Source organism: Labeo rohita, chromosome 7 (genome assembly GCF_022985175.1).
Source record: "Labeo rohita strain BAU-BD-2019 chromosome 7, IGBB_LRoh.1.0, whole genome shotgun sequence".
NCBI classification, from domain to species: Eukaryota; Metazoa; Chordata; class Actinopteri; order Cypriniformes; family Cyprinidae; genus Labeo; species Labeo rohita.
The window spans coordinates 46,034,274-46,050,733 of record NC_066875.1 but is presented as its reverse complement, the minus strand read 5'-3'; the positions used below and the strand labels follow the sequence as shown (position 1 = coordinate 46,050,733).

General features: G+C 31.5%; 3 protein-coding genes across 7 annotated transcripts in view; 2 read left to right on the top strand and 1 right to left on the bottom strand.

The window, feature by feature from the left end:
* Positions 1-1,043: 1,043 nt before the first annotated feature.
* pfdn2 (prefoldin subunit 2) lies at positions 1,044-4,198 on the bottom strand. Its single transcript, XM_051114522.1, has 4 exons — positions 4,057-4,198; positions 2,880-2,968; positions 1,893-2,016; positions 1,044-1,813 (listed from the first exon to the last, which is right to left on the bottom strand). Exons 1-4 carry the CDS (start codon positions 4,126-4,128, stop codon positions 1,625-1,627), a joined length of 474 nt encoding a protein of 157 aa, XP_050970479.1. The 5' UTR covers positions 4,129-4,198; the 3' UTR covers positions 1,044-1,624.
* Positions 4,199-4,200: 2 nt separating this feature from the next.
* On the top strand, positions 4,201-9,777 carry nit1 (nitrilase 1). 3 transcript variants are annotated; one of them, XM_051114520.1, is made up of 7 exons: positions 4,201-4,219; positions 5,045-5,120; positions 6,611-6,847; positions 6,926-7,029; positions 8,258-8,394; positions 8,481-8,606; positions 9,035-9,777. In XM_051114520.1, exons 3-7 carry the CDS (start codon positions 6,612-6,614, stop codon positions 9,293-9,295), a joined length of 864 nt encoding a protein of 287 aa, XP_050970477.1. In that variant the 5' UTR covers positions 4,201-4,219; positions 5,045-5,120; position 6,611; the 3' UTR covers positions 9,296-9,777. The 3 variants fall into 3 exon arrangements, with proteins under 3 accessions (XP_050970477.1, XP_050970474.1, XP_050970475.1); XM_051114518.1 differs by lacking the exon at positions 4,201-4,219 and adding an exon at positions 4,754-4,907; XM_051114517.1 differs by lacking the exon at positions 4,201-4,219 and having other exon boundaries at positions 4,753-5,120.
* A 1,510-nt stretch (positions 9,778-11,287) lies between these two features.
* The window catches only part of clcn3 (chloride channel 3), a 49,496-nt gene continuing 44,323 nt past the window's right edge, over positions 11,288-16,460 (top strand). For all 3 annotated transcript variants that reach the window (XM_051114506.1, XM_051114503.1, XM_051114507.1), the window contains exon 1: positions 11,288-11,446. The gene's annotated coding sequence lies outside the window, so the exon portion shown is untranslated. The remainder of the gene's footprint in view (positions 11,447-16,460) is intronic.

The window sequence follows — 16,460 nt, the reverse complement described above, 5'->3', positions numbered from 1 at the left end:
ACTGGAGACTGGAGTAATGATGCTGAAAATTCAGATCACAGGAATAAATTACATTTTAAAATATATTCAAATAGAAAACATTTATTTTAAATAGTACAAATATTTTAAAAATTTTACTGTTTTTGCTGTACTTTGGATCAAATAAATGCAGGCTTGGTGAGCTGAAGAGTCTTCTTTGAAAAACATTAAACATCTTTCTGCTCAAAAACATTTGACTGGTATACAAAAAACAAAAATAAAGAACTGTAGAACTATATAGGGGTATTAAAATCTTAAACACTAATTCTGAAACATTTTAGTCCTTAAGATGGATAAAAGTTAATTTAATATGCCTCAAGATAATGATAGACCTCAAACTGTAAAAAATTTGGTAACTTTTTTTGATCGTTGTTTATGAATGTAATATTTACCTACATAAAAGTAAAACCAAACTTACATATTTCCATAATAGAGGTTTGTAGGAAGTGTGAGAAAGAAATGGAAGTCATTTTGATTTTTTTTGTCAGTGTCAGAATGAATGAATCGTTCTGTATCATGGTATACAGTATATTGTAAAATATTCCATAAAAACGGCAGTTGTGCAATTGTTGTCACATACAAGTCACTTTCAAAACAAAGAGAAATCATTTATTTACAGCATAGGGCTGCATAATTTTGTCAGAATATTACGTTATTTTTTTCATATATTGCGATCAGCTGCAAGATAAACATTTAATCTCTAACAAACAAGTAAGTCTTTGCACTGACTTTAAATTGGACTTGAATGTCTTTTTGTTTTAGTCCACATTAAATTCACACTTATGTCGTTTTTAGAAACCCAGTCAGTTTGAATGAAAAAATAATGTAAAATTGATTTTTTTTAAAATCTATAAAAATTGAAAACAAGTATATTAGTTGTAATAATAAAATTGTACTTTAAATTTCACTTTATTAACATTAAATGATCAACTGATGGTGAACAGCAACACACAACCACACACACCTTTTTTGCTCAAACACGAGTGTGAATTTAGTGACGAACAAAACACACAACACTGAACAGATCTTGCTGAATTTTGTATTTTAATTCAATAACCAAAACAACCACAAAAACAAAACGAACATAAAAAGGCTTCGTCCACAGGCGTACAGTCGTGACATGATAAACGATGGAGCCCAGCTGCGCTCAACAGTCAGAGCTCCACGCTACGAGACAGTCGCTGGCCGTCATGCTCATTTCACTCTGCACCAAATACGACTAAACATTACGTCTTCCCAAAGCAGAAGAAAGTGAAAGTCAAGCCTCGAATACCATTTTTAAGATGGTGAATTTATGCAGTGCATTTAGACTTGAAACGAAACATTTTGACTATTTATTTGAACTGAAAAGCAAACGATTGCCTTGAAATCACACGGATATGACTTCACTTTGCTAATGTGAACTGCTGTGAATGTTCAGATAGGAAAGGTGTTGTCGTGAGTTGTGTTTTAATAATATGAATGTACAAAACGTGCATGAAAACCGACTTTCACTCTCTTTCGTGTTTACGACTGGCATCTGTAAGACTAAATAGAAACATGCCAACTCAGTCTCTCAAATATTAAAGCGTCAACGATTTCTAACCAGCGTTTAAAGAAAAATCCACTATGAGACGAGCACTCCGGCGCCACCTTTAGACCCTCCTCCTTCGCTCTCTTTGGCTTGACTGGCGTCCGCTTTGCCCTGTTTGTCGTCCTCCCCGACTAATCGGATGTTGTAGCGTTCACGGTACTCCGTCAGCTCCCGTCCTTTCGCCTGCATTTGTGAGTTAAGCGTCTCCACGATCTTCGAAATCTGATTGAAAAGAGAGAAACTGTAATGGCGCATCGTTAATAACGAGCAAACGTTTGTGAATCCGGCAGCAGATTCGTACCTGTTCCTTATTGTTTTCTAATGCAGGGAGAACTTCTTTGACGGTCCTCTCTACAAGCACACCGCCAACTAAACGAAAGCACTTCCGTGACGGATCGACTTCCTTTAGCGTGTCAATGACGAGGCTGTGAAGAGGAAGTGATGAGCGTTAGAACAAAAGTGCGTTTACATTGAACATGTAAGTATCAGTGCCTTTGTTTCTTCATCAGATTTGGAGAAATGTAGCATTGCATCACTTGCTCACCAATGGATCTTCTGCAGTGAATGGGTGCCGTCAGAATGAGTCCAACAGCTGATAAAAACATCACAATAATCCACACCACTCCAATCCATCAATTAACATCTTGTGAAGTGAAAAGCTGTGTGTTTGTAAGAAACAATTCCATCATTAAGACGTCTGAACTTTATATTACAGCCCTTTATCCATAATATTGTTTCCTCCAGTGAAAAAGTCATCTTGTCTGAATTAGGAGAGAAATATGCACAGAAGTTAAAAACAGTCCAAAACAGCTCTAAACAAATATGCGGGTGGATTTTAACAACAGGGGATGGACTTTTTCACTGGAGGAAGTGTTATTATGGATTGTAGACTTGTATTTTGGCCAAAAGTGATGGTTTGAATGAAAACAAAACTTATGACTGATGGACTTCTTGTTTTTTTTTTTTTTTTACAAACATGCAGCTTTTCTTTTTACAAGATGTTAACTGATGGTCTGGAGTGGTGTGGATTACTTGTGGATTATTGTGGTGTTTTTAATCAGCTGTTCGGACGCTTATTCTGACGGCACCCATTCACTGCAGAGGATCCACTGGTGAGCAAGTGATGCAATGCTACATTTCTCCAAAAAGAAACAAACTTGTCCACATCTTGGATGGCCTGAGAGTGAGGGTATTTTCAGTTCATTTTTGGGTGAACTATTCATTTAATCATGATGATTTATCACAAGCTTCAATATGGATCAGGCAGAGCAGGAATTACGACAAACACCTGTGTTCATTGATCTCCATCTCAAACTCTGCAGCCTTTGAGGCCATACTGCGCTGCTCCTGTCGCATCCTCTGGAAAGTTGCCACCACCTGATTCAAACATAAGACACGAATATTAATAATGCATGCATATTAATAAATTAGGAAATTGTAAAAATAAAAAAATAACCCACTTGGAAAAAATGTTTGCTTAAATTATTCTAGTTTTAAATATTTTTATTTTGTCTATTTAATTGCATTTCCTACATTTTAGGAACACTGAAAAATTATTAGTTTTTACCCAAACTTTTGAACTTTCATATAACAAATGTATTAAATTATATATTTATTTTTCAATAATTTAAATAATTAAATGTATATATTTATTTTACTTATATATTAAAATATTAATTATATACAAGTATTTTAATATACAAGATTAACATTATATTAATGTATCATGTAATAATGTATATTTGTATTTTAATATATTTATATAATTATATAAATTATTTTTTATTTAACATTGTATATATGTATGCAACACTATATAGTAAAAGTTTAAATGACCAAAAAAATTACTGAAAAATATAACACACCTTATGAAAATTTTTTATTGCAGGATACATGCTAAACTTGTAAAATCTATGTTAGACCATGAAGAAGTATTTTTTTCAATACAAAGTCATCACAAAGCCCATAAATGTCTCAATTACTGTCAGTACTTTCTTCTGTCCCATAAGTGTTGTATGACAGGAATAGTGACATGTGCAGACGATGCACTTTCCTTATACAGACAAGAGGGCATGTACTAGTTTCTAATAGGTGGAGGCATTCAACCTAACATCAAATAGCCAGATTCATTAAGATTTATGAAATAAAAGTATCTTTAATGCGGCTGATCTGAGGTTTGCGTTGTTGCATGGCAACTATAAACCAGCACGCGCGCCTCAGTCTGTACCGACAACAATTCACAGTACACACCCAATATTACATGCTTCACACTCCATCTACAACGCGTGCAAGCAAGCGGCGCGACAAAACCTGAACACATCCATTAGAATGCACCGAGGGGCGTCGGACGCGTGCGGCTTTGTTGTTTATAGCAGGCGCGTTCTGGTTTTGTCCCGCCGCGTTGCTCACTCGCAGCGTAGACGAAGCGTTCATATATTACTGTAATAAACCTGATGCGCCGTTACCTGCTCGGCAGACGGAGCGGACTGCTTTCCACCGCTTTTACCGCTCGTGCTGTTGCTACTGTTCGCCGCCATGATGAACTGCACATCACCGCACGAGTCAGGACCCACAACGGTCACATGAGGGCCTGACCGCGAACATTCCTGACTGAAATTACAGCTCTCTGTGAGTTTAAGTGAAAGACGCTGCACGCGTTTTTAAAACCACACATAAAATACCCATATTGACCTGTCAGATATTTTTACACGTTTTTGAAAACGGTTTCTTACGAAGAGTAGTTGTTCTTCCTGAAAGAGGCGCTTGGCGCCTCAGAAAACACGATTCCCGCTTTAGTCCACTTTCATATCTAAGGACTTTCGGTCTTGCTGAAGATATGTATATAATAGCGTTTATAATCTATTAAATTCGATTATTATATGCGATGGAAATTTAAGTTTGAGGTAAATAGATAAATAAATACATTTGTCTTCAGCGATCACAGCGGCTTTCCTGTGATTGGTCGTTCCTGCTCTGCGATGAGAAAAGTAACAGCTAACACGTGACAGCGCTGTTTCTGAAATTATAATAATTCATACTTAAATAATGCTGCTGATAAATAGGTCACGATACTGATACAGATGATAAACAATGTACAGAAAATGCAAGGTACCTAAATATAAGAATTATTACTTAGACCGAAAGTACTGGCCAATCAGAGGCGACGTCCTGACATCTAAGCCCCGCCCACGCTGTACTTGTGTTTAATGCTAATCGACCTTTTACTCCCGTATTTTAGCAAAACCTAAACTGTTGTTTATTACAAAATGACAGGGTTGTTTATTAACTCGCATTCGTATTCTGTGATTACAGTCAGGTAGGTGGTGCGTGTTTAATATGTCAGCTGTAGGGTTAGTTATTGCCTTAGCAGTGGGTGAAATGGGCTCAAAGTGCAACCTGTGATTAAACAGAGCGTAATTGAGTTTTGCAGGCTGTCAATGCGTCTGTTTACAGCACTGAGAGAGCGAAAGCCTTCTCTTGCAGCGGGTCTGCTGGCTTTGAGATCGAAAGCAGTGCTAGGACAGACCAGGTAAGTGTTTCTGCATGTTTGGTTTGAGTTCTGTGCAGTGCAACACTTCTCATGCTCTTATATTTTAATATCAGCTTCTCTTTGTTGAGTTTTAAATTCTGATGAGAGAGGTGTTTTTGATATGCTTTTATTTAATTTATAGTAATTGCAATATAAACAGTTTTTTATAACTGCAGTATAGTGCAGTTTTCATGAATGGCCACATGAAGGCGCACGAAGTGGCAATGAGTCTGACCATTGTTGATATAAAAATAATTTATTAAATTCAATAATTAATTCTCTGGTATTACTCATTTAAGGGTCACACTTATATAACATATTTTTAATAATATTTTATTTAATTATATAAATATATAAAAATACATAAATTAACAAATTATGATACTAATGTAAAATATATTTTATATAAATCTATATATATATATATATATATATATATATATATATATGGAGGTTTAATGGAACTACAATATTCACATCTAAATTATGCACCATTTGTTTCTGTATTTTTTGCTGATAAATAGAATATATATAATATATTTTATTATAGATAACATTATAAAAATAATATATTTATTATTTATATACAATGACTTATACAACTTTAAGTAATAATATGTATTAAATATTATTTATTGTTTATTAAAACTACTTAGAAATTGAAAACTTATATATATATAAAAGGCATATATATATATATATGCCTTTTTTCTAATGAAATTCATGTTTTTTAAATTTATTTATATAATATTTATTCCCTATATATATATATATATATATATATATATATATATATATATATATATATATATATATATTCACATCTAGATTCACCATTTATTTCTATATTTTTGGCAGATTCTGTGTTTTATGAATAAATAGAAATATATTCAAAGAATATTGGTTAAAAAATGAATGCATTAAACTTGAAAAAAAGTGAAATTGTGTGAAATTATTTTAAAATAATTTTAAAATAAGTTTTTAAGTTTTTAATTTCTAAGTGGTTTTAATAAACAATAAATAATATTTAATAAATATTATTACTTACAGTTGTACTTTCTACTCTACATGTATTTCTGTCATATTTACTGCAAGTTAAACCAAACCTATATTGTGGTGGGTTGTAGTGAAGACATTTGAGTTTCTCTGTCTTTTAATATATTTTATTATTATTATTATTATTATTATTACAATTCTATTCTACTTTTTGGTAATTAAATCGTTAAACTATACTTTTATTTTGGCTGGTTGTAGTGAAGACCTTTGAGTTTTAATATTTATTATTATTATTATTATTATTGCTTTGAGATGTACTGTCTGTTATACAATTTTTATGTTGCTGTAATTAAATTGTTAAACTAAACTTTTATTTTGGCGGGTTGTAGTGTCTTCTTAGATGATTTCTGATGATTTCTGTGTGTATCTAGACTCTCAGATCAGCTCTGCAGATGCTAAAAGACACACCCATATACTTTTATTTATCTTGTCAGGATGTCATCGTCATCATCACTTCCTGTGGCCGCCGTTTGTCAGATGACCGCCACCCCTGACAAAGAGGCCAACTTTAGCTCTTGCAGGCGATTGGTGGAGCAGGCCAAAGAGGGCGGGGCCTGTATGGTGTTCCTGCCGGAGGGCTTTGATTACATCGGTTCAAACCGCGAGGAGACGCTGGAGCTGTCCGAGAGTCTGGACGGTGACGTCATCAGCCGGTACTCTCACCTGGCCAGGTACAATACACACCACTGATAAAAAATACGATTGACGATGAAATCGGGTTGTTAAGTAATTATTTGTGTGTGTTTAAGGAAGCTGGACATGTGGCTGTCTCTGGGTGGATTTCATGAGAGAGGTCACGACTGGAAAACAGACCGCCGCATTTATAACAGCCATATTATCATTAATGGACAAGGTACTTAGTCTTATGTGTGGTACTTTTGGGTGAATATCATTAAAGTGTGTCTTACTTCTCCACAAAAACAAAGGAAAAATAAAGGAAAAACTATATATTGCAAAAAAAAAGCTAAATGATAGACTTATTTTAGGGTCACTTTTGCGCTGTGCATTGTACATGTGATTTTTTTTGTAATTCTTTGGTGATTAATGAAGTGATTTATTACTGTAATACATATTTTTTATATTTTATTATTACATATATCTACATATATGAAATATTTACAGTATTTCAATTAAATTGAATAAATATATATATATATATATATATATATATATTATAAGTTAAAAGCAGAAAATACTACAATGGTATTTAAATTAAATTTAAAAAGAAAATAATTTAAAACTTAAACATTTACATTTAAATCAATTTAATTTTAATTATGAATTGATTATTTTTAAATGTTAAAAATATTTTTATTATAAATAAATATACATTTTTGTTTATCTATTTCCACCTATATTTCAAAATAAAATATTATTAAAGCTTTTAAGTGTACTTAATTATCAGGAAAATATTGCCACAAGGAAACGTTTTCAAAAAATTGTCTTAAAAACATACACTTTTAATTTTCATAATATTCAAGGATTAATTACTATGATACATACATAGCTTTTTTATTTTAAAAAATAATGTAATACATTGTTTTTTTTTCTATTAAAATGATAAATGAAATACATTACAAAAAAGATCTTATTTGATATATATATATATATATATATATATATATATATATATATATATATATATTTGATATCTATGATGTTTTAATAATTTAAATAATATTTCATAATTTGTATTTTTTTATTTCAATTAATTTATTTCTTTTTATCAGCATCAGTAGCTGCTTCCATTGCAAGATCAATTTATTTTAACAAAATACAGTAATTAGAATGTAGGCGTTTAAATGTTTAATATATATATATATATTAACATTTCATTATTACGTGTATTTACATATTAAATATTTACAGTATTTTATACTTTTAAAATTATAAAAGTACTATAATACAAAGATTTTTAAAAAATAATTTTGTATGAAATGTACAGTATTTGTTAAAAAAAAAAATACTGTAGTACAATGATTTAAATAAAGAGTGAATATAAATTCAAAGCGTAAAATACAACAATGATTATATATATATATATATATGTGTTGTTATGTTTTTTGTGTTTCTGTGTTCAGGTGAGATGGTGTCTGTGTACAGGAAGACTCATTTGTTTGATGTGGAGTTGACGAGTAAAGGAGTGTCTCTGAAAGAAAGCGCTTTCACCATCCCCGGACCTCGACTGGTGCCTCCCGTCCAGACGCCCATCGGAAAGGTACTTCAGCCCGAAACAACAAACACAACCAGTCATACCGTTGTCGGTGTTATTGTAATACTGTGATGGTGTTAAATTGATTGCAGGTTGGTCTTGGTGTCTGCTATGATCTGCGTTTTCCTGAGCTGTCATCAGCGCTGCAGAGACACGGAGCAGAGATCCTCACTTACCCATCAGCCTTCACTGTGGCCACAGGAACAGCACACTGGGAGGTGAAAACATGTCATGAGTCATTTACACAGCCCTGCTGATTAACAAGAAAATTGTACATTTGCATACAAGGCCTATTATTACCTAATTTGATGATGCTGAGTTTAAAAAAATCTATAAAAACTAGAATGGAAATCAAAGTATATTTAATTGTCAGGTGCATATAGTTTCAGACAGGAATTACATCTTTGTGGCAGTTCTGTTGTTTAAGGAAAATACTAGAAAAAAAACAAAAATGCTACAAAATGTACTTCATGTTTCATTAAAAAGTGTGATGTGCTTGAGCAAAACAGACACTATTTTTGAAATCAGCATCCTGAAATTATTTAGAAACAAGTATTGGACTTCATTCAGCAAATCTGATGCAATTCATTGTGATATTACAGTATGTTTTCATGCAGATAGGCTGATATATTTGTTCCTCTGACAGGTTCTTCTGCGGGTGCGGGCGATCGAGACGCAGTGTTTCGTTCTGGCGGCGGCGCAGGTCGGAGCTCATCACGCCAAGCGGACGTCGTACGGACACGCGCTGGCGGTGGACCCGTGGGGTGAGGTGATCGGAGACTGTGGGGGGTCAGACGTGGGCCTGACGCTGGTGCAGATCGACCTGCAGAGACTACAGGACGTCCGGAGGGACATGCCAGTGCAGCAGCATCGCAGAGACAAGGACTTCTACCGCAGCCTGGACTGACTGATTACAGCACATTTATAAATAGAATATATAAATGTAGGTTATAAATAATATGCAATGTGATTTACTGTGTATTTAATGACTCTGAACTGCTTCTTAATAAATTTGACTCAAGTTGGATCAGAAATAGCTCAGAAATCTCCTCAATAAGTTTACTCTGTCAAGCGTTTCTTTAGTTCTTAAAAAAAGAAAATAGACAGTCTTGATTCCAAATAAAAAGTTGATAATATATCAGCATATTAGAATGATTTCTGAATGATCATGTGACACTGCAAACTGGAGTAATGATGCTGAAAATTCAGCTTTGGATCACAGAAATAAATTACATTTTAAAGGATATTGAAATAGAAAACTTTTTTTTAAATTGCAATAATATTTCATAATATTACTTTGTTTCTATATTTTTGATCAAATAAAAGAGACTTCTTTAAAAAAAAATATTAAACATCTTACTGATCCCAAACTAAACATAAGTGTAATAGTAGTAGTTGTGTATTATTGTAGTTTTTTTTATAGTAATTTTTTTTTACCTTTATTAAAATATATCATTTTTATTCTATTATTCTTCATCTTTATTGCTCCATTGTTTAATTTGTTTTAATTATGTAATTATAATTTTTTTTATATTATTCTATATAATATTTACTATATTATTTTTTTGTTTTGTGTTAAATTTTACAATATAGTATTAATATCAAATTAATGTTATGTAGTATGGTTTATCATTTTCCTTTATCATTATTCTTATTAAATATTTATTTGTTTTAATTAATTATTATTTTTGTTTGCTTTATTTTATTTAGCATTATTTTAATACACTATATATATTTTTGTTATGTTGTTCTATTAATTTAGTTATTTTTTTACGTTTACAATATATTGTTCATGTTAACTACCTTTTTATCCTCTATTCTTTTCATTCATTTTATTATGTACATTTGTTGTTATTTAATATGAAATTATTTATTTTAGATTGTGATATCACCATATAGTATTACTACTACAATAATAATAATAATAATAGTAATATAATGCATTATATTTTATTATTTTATGTTCTATTAATTTAATTTTTAACGTTACAATTTATTGTTCATATTAACTATGAACAATAAATGAACCTTTTAATGTCTATTAATTTCATTATGTACATTTGTTGTTATTTAATATTAAATTATTTATTTTATATTGTGATATCACAATATAATACTATTACTAAAATAATAATAATAATAATAATACTATAATGCATTATATTTTATTATTTTGAATGTTATTCTATTAATGTAATTATTTTTTCAGCCATACAATTTATTGTTCATATTAACTATGAACAATAAATGAACCTTTTAATGTCTATTAATTTCATTATGTACATTTGTTGTTATTTAATATTAAATTATTTATTTTATATTGTGATATCACAATATAATACTATTACTAAAATAATAATAATAATAATAATACTATAATGCATTATATTTTATTATTTTGAATGTTATTCTATTAATGTAATTATTTTTTCAGCCATACAATTTATTGTTCATATTAACTACCCGTTTTATTCTCTATTCTTTTCATTCATTTTATTATGTAAATTTGTTATTTAATATTAAATTATTTATTTTATACTGTGATGTCACAATATGGTACTATTACTAAAATAATAATAATAATAATAATAATAATGTAATTACATTTTATTATTTTATATGTTGTTCTATTAATTTAATTATTTTTTCAATCAATTTTACTTATTATTTTACTTAATTTGACCATAATTCTAATGATTAAATACCCATTTGCTTTTCATTGCAAATGTCATTAATTAATTATTAATTATATTTTATGACATTTAATTTAGCGTTATGTTAATATATATTAAATGAGATATTTTTATAATTTTTACATTATGAATCTAGTCGGTTGCGTGTAAAATCATATGAAGGTGCGCGGATGTCGTTTTTCTGCTCTGATGGAGGAGGCGGAGGGGACACCGGAAGTGAACGTCATTGACACAGGAATGGGCCAAAATAAGCAGCGCCGGAGCAGAATGACAACCAATTCGTGAGAGGGAAATGTCGTTGCGTGTTTTATTCGTGCTGCTGGGATGATTAGTGTCTTCAGAGGTCGTTTCGAGGCATTGCAGAGGTAAGACGCTCACATCTGTTCGGTTACAGCGCGGCACTCGCACTCATGAACGCGCGCGGCTCCACAGGGTCGCGTTTCACTTCAAACGCTCCGTTGAAAAGCACCTGTCAGTTCGTTTCATCGCTATTATTATTATTGTGGGTGGCTTTATGAACATTTCCATTCCCATGTCTATTTGAGCGATTGTGTGAACTGTTTTCACAGTGCTATTTTCGTCCAGTCTCTGAATAGAAGTGAGATGCTGGAGATTTTCTGTCAGTCCTGCTACTTTGATGCTGTAGGGCTTGTTTCAGCCTTTTCTAGGTTGCTACGTGTGTTAAACGCTATTTAGTGAAACATTAGCTAGACATTAGAAGACTGAGGTGTCTTAGAAGACATATTCTGGCGTGGTGTGCTTCATATTCACACATGTGTGTTTGTGTTAAGATTGTCTGCTCAGTTGAGCTCTGATCATTAACATGCGTGTCACTGATGTTGAGGCCCTGCTGCCTTCAGTATAGAGTCACTTTAGATGAGTGTGTGAATGTTTCACAACAATATAGTCAGTCAGTCAACAGATAAATAAGGTCTTAATAGCAGCACATGTGTGCATAAAATCACAAAACACTGCCAGCATCACATGCATTTGTGAGTTTGAGGGATAGTTCACCCAAAAATGAACATGCTTGTCAGCAGTTATGCACTTGCATGTCCTTCCAAACCTGTATGACTTTCTTTTATGAAAGATTTAAAATCTTTTTCATTGCACTTTTAAATAGTGAATATTTTTTTTTTAGTTTTAGATTTTTTTCCCCATGCAGTTACGATAATTGAGCGTCAAAAGATTGCCAAATTGTCATAGTAGTTCTTAATAATCATCTGTTTTAAGTTTAATCTTATAAACTAAACTGAAATAAAAAACTTTGTGGAAACAGAAAATATGAAAATGAAATCAGGTCAGGTTTTCGAAATATTTAGAGATAATAATGAAAAATAAAACAACTTTATTTAAAAATAAAAAACAAAAAATAGATTACAACTATAGATTATAATGTAATCTAATAAATTAAAATATTTAAATAAAACAGAATAAAAAACAAATTACAATTTAAATATTTACTAAAAAAGTAAATAAATGAGTAAATAAGTAATACATCTAACGATACAGAAAAAAATAATGAGTTAACAGAAACAAAATATTTTACAAATAAATTTAGACTTATTATATAATATTAAAAGTTGCCGTATAAATTGGGTCTTTAAATAACAAACTACATAGATGCCATTTAAGTTTTGGAATGATTAGATTTGTTGTCCGTGGCATTTAGAGATTGAAAACCACTTTTAAGTCGTCTGATAGACCCATATATGATAGATTTGTGTTAGGAACAAATCAAAAGTCCACTGTAAATCTTCAGCCCTGGATCTACTTTTTTCATTCTTAGGAGTCCATGAGAAAAGTATCAATGTCAAATTGATAAACTAGTTGTTCAGACTGGTTAGTGAAGTGTAGTGGGACATTCTGTCATGAACTTATCGAGAATGTATCAAGAAAAGAGAGAGAAAGGAATTTCAGTAAATGAGTTTTGATTTCAGCTTGATTCTCATGTGGTGCTCAAATCATATGACTGCTTGGAATTAAATAAAAAAATTCTTGGGTAATAGTGCATGAATCATATGCAGGGTAATTAACTAAAACTGAAACCATAATTTTTGTTTATTTATTTATTTTTATTATTTGCTATACTTGAAATAAACTGCATGCAAATTGAAATAAAAAAAAACAAACATTTTTTTTTCATATTTTATTTTCATTTTATTTTCAAAATAAGGAAAACTAATTTTTTAAATTAAACTGATAAATAAAAATCAATAAAATCTACATAACATAAAAAACTAATAAAAAATACAAAACACAACAAACTAAAATAACCAAAATTGTATCTAAAATCTAAAAAGTGAAAACAGAAAATATAAAAATGAAATATATTAACAAAAACTATAATAGTATATCAGTGGTAACAGTGGTCATATGGACTATTTTAAAGATTAATTTATGGCGTTTATGTGTCATTTTCCCATTCATAAAGTTCTCTATAGGGGTAGTTCACGCAAAAATGCAAATTCTGTCATTTAATTACTCGTCCTCATGTCATTCCCAACCCTTAAAGGAGAACTCCACTTCCAGAACAACAATTCACAATTATTTAAATGCAGCTTCAAAGGGCTCTAAGTGATCCCAGCTGAGGAAGAAGGGACTTATCTAGCGAAACGATCTGTCATTTTTTTTTTTTTTGGAAAATAAAAATTTGTATACCTTTTTAAGCACAAAAGCTTGTGTAGCACAAGCTCTGAGATGCGTGTTCACGTACTATTAAATCACGTCGGAAGGTCACGTGGACATAGGCGGAACTACAGTGTTTACAGTGTTTACAAAGCGAACGTGCAAAGACTAAGAAAATGCAAGTAAGTCAAACGCTGTTTACAAACAAAAAGGTACAACGATGTTGGACGAAGAAGTTGTAGGAGAAAATAAGATGGAGTTTTTCGACATACTCTACCTTTTTGAGCCAGAGTACACAGACGATGAACTTGTGGTGATTCGAAGACGTGATTCGTAGTAGTGATGGAAAGTTCGGATCATTTTACTGACTCGGATGAACAAATCTTTTTTTCAAGTCATTTCTTCATTTTAGCAAAATCAGCATCACGTGACAGCCCCATAAGATGAACGAACGACTCGAAAAACCCGAAGACTCAAAATAGGTGAACTAATTCCAGTACAGAACCTAATAGGATGTTGCGCATGCATGACTGAACGAATCACTCCCCGAGACGACTCACATTAAAGATTCGTTCAAAATGAAAGAATCGTTCAACAACGCGCCTCCCAGAGCCTGTGCTACATGAGCTTTTGTGCTTAAAAAGTATACAAATTTTTATTTTTGGAAAACAATGACTGATCGTTTCGCTAGATAAGACCCTTCTTCCTCGGCTTATAGCCCTTTGAAGATGCATTTAAACTAAATTTTGGAAGTTCAAAATCGGGGGCACAATTGAAGTCCATCATATGCAGAAAAATCCTGAAATGTTTTCCTCAAAAACCATAATTGCTTTACGACTGAAGACAGAAAGATATGAACATCTTGGATGACAAGGGGGTGAGTGAATTATTTGTAAATTGTCGTCTGGAAGTGGACTTCTCCTTTAAGACCCTTGTTCGTCTTCAGAACACAAATTAAGATATTTTTGGTGAAATCCAAAAGCTTTCTGACCCTCCATCGACAGCAATGCAACGGAAATGTTCCCAGACCCAGAAACGTAGTAAGGACATTGGTAAAACAGTCAGACATAAACACCTGTGGGGGAGAAGAACTGTTGAATAAAGTTGCTTTTTTGTTTTCTTTTCACACAAACAATATTCTTGTAGCTTTATAACATTACAGTTGAACCACTGATGTCACATGGACAATTTTACTGAAGGTCTTACAGGTTTGGAACGACATTAGAGTGAGAAATTAATGACAGAATTTGCATTTTTTGTTGAACACAACGCTTGTTTTTATTTGCATAATAATGGAGCCAAATGTGTTGTGTGTTTCAGTGGTGTAAAGTACATCATGTCATGCTGATCTGCTCTGATAATCATTTCCTCTTTTAAATGAACATTTCTGATGTCAGCAGTAAATACAAGCATCTTCCTCTTTCATATTCAAACTTCTTTGTGCTCTGAGAGGAACTTGCGAACAAAGCCGCGACTGCAGACAGAAACATCAGTCAGCTTCAGTGTTTTTACTGTTGCATCACAACTGAACCATTCAGAATCACATCATGTTCTTTGTGCCAATAACAACAATATTTCTCATTTGTGCTCTTGTTTACAGTCATCAGATAGATGCTACAAGCTTGTTCTGGATCACTGTAGTGTATGATGTCTACGGACACTTGATATTACAGGACAGGTTTGTTAGCTTGTTTCTCTGCAGTATCCGTGTCATCTTCACTGACGGTGGAGTAAATAAATGCTAGTGACCCCATCGTTTCACATGCATCTGAAAACGCTGATTCATCTCTAAGCAACAGTCACCTAGGCGATACTTCCATGACAACAGAGAGAGAGAGAGAGAGAGAGAGAGAGAGATGGATGGATGGTGAAAGTTGTGTAACGGTTTGTGTGATGAAACGCAGTGGTTTAATGACACGTGGGTTTGATTCAGAGCAACATTATGATTCATTCAAACATTTGGACTAAGTAGTTTAATAATCATTGGTGTGTGAAAACAAATCAATAGAGGTATGGGGAAACTGTACCTGAAATCAGGCATAACAGCTTCCTTAACAATGTGATTTATTTTTTTTTTTTTTTATTTGTGTAACTACTCATTTTTATATAAACAACCAGTCAGTGTAGACTAATTCAAGACTTACCGTACCTATATATATATATATATACACTGCCCTCCAAAAGTTTGGAAACACTCCTGGCAAAGTGTGGTTTTGGACGATATCAGCATAAATCCTTATCATTTTTTGGTGCAAATACATTAAAGTAAGTAATTAAAGTACATTAAAGTTCTGCAGTTTGCTTAATATATGTCTGTGTGTAATTATTATGTGTATATATAAATACATACAAATTAATGTATATATTTAAGAGAAATATGTTGTTTGTGTACAAAATATTTTTATTTATATATAATATAAATTCTAAAAAAATTATAATAAATACATATAATTGTATATATATATATATATATATATATATATATATATATATATATATATCATATTATTTATATTATTCAAACAATAACAATAATAATAATACTAATTATGATTATTATTATTATTTAACTCAAAAATATATGCATTATTTACATGATTAAACAATAATAATCATAGCAAAAAATACACTATATAAAAAATAAAGATATAGATAAAATATTTATAAAAGTATAAAATAACATGAACTTGTAACACTTTTTTTTTTCAGATGATTTACTGAAATCACATGAAATATATACTGTAAAATGAT

Excerpts from the sequence above, each read along its gene's own strand:
- pfdn2 (XM_051114522.1), bottom strand. The coding sequence starts at position 4,128 with ATGGCGGCGAACAGTAGCAACAGCACGAGCGGTAAAAGCGGTGGAAAG. Across the intron at positions 2,969-4,056 it reads CCGCTCCGTCTGCCGAGCAG|GTGGTGGCAACTTTCCAGAG; the intron begins GTAACGGCGCAT and ends TGTTTGAATCAG. Across the intron at positions 2,017-2,879 it reads ATGGAGATCAATGAACACAG|CCTCGTCATTGACACGCTAA; the intron begins GTGTTTGTCGTA and ends TCCTCTTCACAG.
- nit1 (XM_051114517.1), top strand. The coding sequence starts at position 5,029 with ATGCGTCTGTTTACAGCACTGAGAGAGCGAAAGCCTTCTCTTGCAGCG. Across the intron at positions 7,030-8,257 it reads TATTATCATTAATGGACAAG|GTGAGATGGTGTCTGTGTAC; the intron begins GTACTTAGTCTT and ends TTCTGTGTTCAG. Across the intron at positions 8,607-9,034 it reads CAGGAACAGCACACTGGGAG|GTTCTTCTGCGGGTGCGGGC; the intron begins GTGAAAACATGT and ends TTCCTCTGACAG.